Source organism: Bombus fervidus, chromosome 1 (genome assembly GCF_041682495.2).
Source record: "Bombus fervidus isolate BK054 chromosome 1, iyBomFerv1, whole genome shotgun sequence".
Taxonomy (NCBI): Eukaryota; Metazoa; Arthropoda; class Insecta; order Hymenoptera; family Apidae; genus Bombus; species Bombus fervidus.
In genome coordinates, this window is record NC_091517.1 from 25163319 (window position 1) to 25168014 (window position 4696).

Consider the following 4696-nt stretch of genomic DNA (forward strand, 5'->3'; position numbering starts at 1 on the left):
TTTCCAAACACCTCGTATATCTTCATAATTCTTGTTGAAGTTTTATTGATTTTCTAATAAGAAAAATGTTCGTTCTAATTCACTAGATTGTAAAAATATACAGGCTATTTCTTGCTATTCTCAACGCGTTCTAGGAACATGATCTAAAGACGGGAAAGGAGGAAAAGAAGTTGCACGAAGTTTAGCGGAAAATATTTTATTACAAAGTTACAATATTAATAAATATTAAGTGGAGCATAATAAAATGAATCTGTACGTATTAAGGAATACAAAAAATCGATCGTGTTTACTCTATCTGTTTCTATATATCTCGTATCTTGAAACAATTTGACACGACTGTGACCTAATATCTTTGATTTCTCGTATAAAAATGACATATTTTTGCGATGCTACTGTTGATAGAGATTAGACATCGATAATATGGAATTTATCGCATCGTGGATTTCTCGAAAATTTTTCTAGAACATCGACATCCGACCGAGTCATCTATCAACTTTCTAAATATTCTGCAACGCAGAATCCGTTACTTTGTTACAATATCCATTGCACGCTACGTTCAATATTTGCTTACGACTTTCTAATAAAGCGTTTGCAGCCAAGCTTCGTGTAAAATTCTTTTCATACTCTCGCACGAGAAAAGCAGGAAACAGAGAAAATAGTCACGTATATCGTGCAATTATATGTACAGGATATATACATATTTTATTTTACAATACATATTTTATACAGCGATATTACTCATCGAAGATATCATACATTTATCTCTCCTGGAAAATTAATTCACATATTCTCCGTTATTTTAAGATGCATTTCATATTTAAGACGTTTCGAAGAAGACCGTTCTACCATAAAATCTACTGGAACTTGACGTTCTTTCAGAATATCACAAAGGAAGCTGTATTACAACGTAGCAAATATTACAAGGGAGTCGTAATATATCCTACATCGCGTTACGATCTCGAATACAGGGGAAATCAAGATATACTGGTTATGTCGGTGATCCAATCTTTCAGTTCTGCTATAGCTGTAAAGGCAGTTGGATACTGCCTGTCGCATGATCGACTCCAGGATACCACCCCTGTAAATGTCGACAACGCCGCTCATAATCGATGTACGTGTGAAATATCGAAATGAAACACGATTGATATTGATTAAAAATAATTGAAACACACGGCTGAAAAAAACAAGTGTTTCAAGAATGGGACAGTCAAAGAGAATGTGCTCCATATTATCAACAAAAGGGAAATCAAATTTTAACGCATATTCAAACTCACCGAATAACGTGCTCTGAAAAATGAGAGGTGAGCCAGAATCCCCAACGCAGGGTCTAGCAGTGTCCGATAAGGCACAAAACATCCTGTTGGTTAATAAGTCACCACCGCTAGCTTCCTCGCAGTCCTGGTTATTAATTTTCCGCATCGTACTATGTAAAAGTACGTCCGAGACCGGACCGAATAACTGTAATAAACGGCAGCGTTTCTATATCCTGTTTCGAAACACGTTAACCCGAAAGTTTTTCGGATTGTAGCTACCTCGAATATACCCCAACCGAGAACTTTAACCAGCGAATCGTCGTCGATCATCGAATGTGTTTTGGGCAATTTAATGGGCTGCTTCGTGCTATCGTACGTTATACCGTCGGACAGCTACGTCAGAAGAAATATTAGTGTAGTATATGTTTCAGGAAATAATAAATGATAAATGTAATCGATGATTTATTTAACGAGGTGAACGTGAAATATCTATCGAATAATTCATTTTATTATTACCGAATTATTATCACATCTTTTCAAGGCGTTGCTAGATTCTTGTTCGAGTTTAGGATTTATTTAAGGGAGATTCAAATTCAACGAAATCTATAATTACGATAGACGAAATAGTCTTCAATGGCCATGAATAATTAAGAGTGTAATCTCCGATAGATTCTAACGCTTAAACTGTCTGTTTCCGTTTGATGCATTGTGACGCTAAATACCATTTCACGGTGTTCGATAATTCAAGCTGATAAAATGAATCACAGAATTAAAATACACATTTACGATTACGAACGAATGTAACTAACAGGGAAATGCACGTTACAACCGATAGGAAGTTTCGTTTTTAACAAAAATATCAAAGATGTAAAAAAACTAATTTTGTGAGTAACGAATCGATTATTAATTACACCTTTTGATACGTTCTCTGCTTTCAACGTTCGTTTCGATAATATCTTGACACTCGTAGCGGTCACTAAATAGCGACGACAGGTACAGTAACGCGACAAGCGAGAATGTATTACCTCAACGAGACCAACGTCGTAGTCGTAATTAATTGCGTTAAAAGCGGGATGTATCACGACGCTTTGGACACCATAAATGTCACCACCCTCGTAATAACGCGACGTGCCCGCTCTCACGTGAAATGCCTTCGCTTCTACCCTGTAAAGCGATAAGGAAAAGGGAATAAAAAAAGAAAAAAAAGGAAAGACGCGTGTACGAATCGTGTGCACATGAAAATCGTTCGTCGAGAACGCGGTATGTATTAATCTTGCCTGAGAGCGCACTGCGCCGACGTTATTATCCACTTTTCCCCGACGATACCGCCGCCACAGAAATGCTCAACTTGGTGACCGAAAAACGTACCATTGTTCTGCAACGAGACCTGCGACGAGAGGCAACGATTTTCTAAATGCCAAATCGACCGTGAAGATCGATCGCACGTTATACTAACCGCAAATGGATATTCCTCTATGGCGACCTTCTCCCCTCCAATAATCCTGGATTCTGCCGGTCCCGGAAATCTCGCTGACTCCGAGACGTTTCTTTTTCCGTAATCGGCTGTACAACATTCAAATCAGACGAATCGTTTAATGCGTTTCGCGCGATATCGATACGTTGATAAGTTCGCTCGGTTAATTCCTTTGATACACGCTCTGCATAACCCTGTTTCCTTCCGCGTCTTTCCATTCATTTTCTTAATTATTTACGGAAAATATTAATTCGATCACGCGAAAGATAAAGTTACATTTAATTGAAAGTTTGAGGGATATGGACGATAGATCTAGTTGCAATTTCTGCCTTCAACGGATAAAATGAAATATTTGTTGATTTCGAAAAAGATATCTCTACATCCTATGCAACTAATTAGAAGAATTAAACACGATAAGAAAATTTAATGTTGTAACTGATGCGCCGATATTACAAAAAGATTAAAACGGACATCTGTTCAACGTAAACGTAAACATAGTACACATATTTAACAGCGTTACTAACTGTTCACTTCGTTTCATTTAAAGACACTATCAAATCGACGCTCGAACTAATGTATCTTAATGAATCGCTATATACACGATATACCCAATAATTCGTTAATAATCAACACGTTAATTTACTATCGGAACACTGGTTGAATTTAATTGAGCAAATTTTCAAATAATCTGTCGCGATCTTTCAAACTTGCCATCTTACATAAAATATATAACGCAAATGGAATTAATTATAAAATAAACTTCACTCGAACCATATGTGGAAACCGCGCAGAATATCGGCAAAGCAAAGACAATCAAGAACAGCAAAGCGTACATCGTTGCAACGTTTGAGGCCATCGAGGGAACCGTGTGTTCCTTATAAAGCCGCAAATACGTAATTTCTGCATAAACAATGCATCCCCGGAATTACTGTCTCTTTGTTGCATTTATCGGGAGAGTGCTAATGCTTTGACATTAAGGCTAAGGCTACGATATTAAGGGCTAAATCGCCATTCATAACAAACGTGTTTTCCGCGTGTAATTAGAGAATGGCTCAAGTTATTAAGATAACGCCGAAAAAAAGACCCGTTGGTTTGCTCTATGTCGCAACATGTCATAAATTTGATGCTTTGGTAGGACCTATGCTTATAAAATTCTGATGCTTGTTTAATCTAATCGAACAAATATTAAGACTGCGTCGTTGTACAGACTATTTGCGTTATTAAATAGAAGCAGCTTTTTCTCGATTTGTTAGAAAGATGGAAAAATATAAAGTTTTACTCTTTCTTATACATAATATAGTAACTGGAATAAAATTCTTTAATTTGTTGTGCTTTTCGGATAATGATAGGCAGAAATTGAAATTGATAATTATAACATCGTGTAAATGCATCAACTAAATGAAACCGGTTGACCGAATGGGTTGAACACGGTATACGATATAATATTACTCGATACGATAGTACTCGATATTACTAAAATCTAAATGAAGGAATTTCTTTCGCGTTCCTCTCAATGGATTTTATAATCGATAAATATAGTCGTTATAAAATTTGTAAAATATTTACTTGATTCTTGTACCTCAATGTCTTCGAGCTGTATTGTATCGTAGATTTTTTAATTCATTCCAATACTTATTTTCAGACAGTATAAGAAAAATCATAGTTGTCAGTATAAAAATATACCTACGTCGCTTAATGAAACTTTTAAAAATTTATTCGCAAATTTACGATTTACGAGAGAAGCTGTGAAAACTGTTATCGAGTTATAAATAACTTTTTATTTAAAATCTCGCTTGCCCTGTTTTTGCGACGACGCGTTAGGGACCTTCGTTTGATCGAAGATGATGTTATCAGTTTTTAATATCAATATCGCGTTGAAAGAATCGTTTTACGTATACCCTCGACGATTATTCATCGCGGAGCTAATTGACCTGTGCAAATATGAAGTTAATGTGACCGTCGTTGACTT

The 4696-nt window shown here is 36.2% G+C and overlaps 1 protein-coding gene across 2 annotated transcripts; it reads right to left on the reverse strand.

Annotated features, from left to right (window-relative positions):
• Positions 1 to 718: 718 nt before the first annotated feature.
• LOC139991066 (trypsin-7) lies at positions 719 to 3589 on the reverse strand. Of its 2 annotated transcripts, none has more exons than XM_072010871.1 (5): positions 3499 to 3589; positions 2710 to 2816; positions 1533 to 1646; positions 1275 to 1458; positions 719 to 1078 (listed from the first exon to the last, which is right to left on the reverse strand). In XM_072010871.1, the coding sequence occupies exons 1-5, from the start codon at positions 3581 to 3583 to the stop codon at positions 975 to 977; spliced, it is 594 nt and encodes a 197-aa protein (XP_071866972.1). In that variant the 5' UTR covers positions 3584 to 3589; the 3' UTR covers positions 719 to 974. The 2 variants fall into 2 exon arrangements, with proteins under 2 accessions (XP_071866972.1, XP_071866964.1); XM_072010863.1 differs by having other exon boundaries at positions 3493 to 3577.
• Between the last annotated feature and the right edge of the window lie 1107 nt (positions 3590 to 4696).

Bases quoted from the DNA above. Each gene is read 5' to 3' on its own strand.
- LOC139991066 (XM_072010871.1), bottom strand. From the start codon at position 3,583: ATGGCCTCAAACGTTGCAACGATGTACGCTTTGCTGTTCTTGATTGTC. The intron at 2,817-3,498 runs GTTCGAGTGAAG...AATGTTGTACAG, and splicing joins CTGCGCGGTTTCCACATATG to CCGATTACGGAAAAAGAAAC. The intron at 1,459-1,532 runs GTAGCTACAATC...CGTTTATTACAG, and splicing joins TCGGTTGGGGTATATTCGAG to TTATTCGGTCCGGTCTCGGA.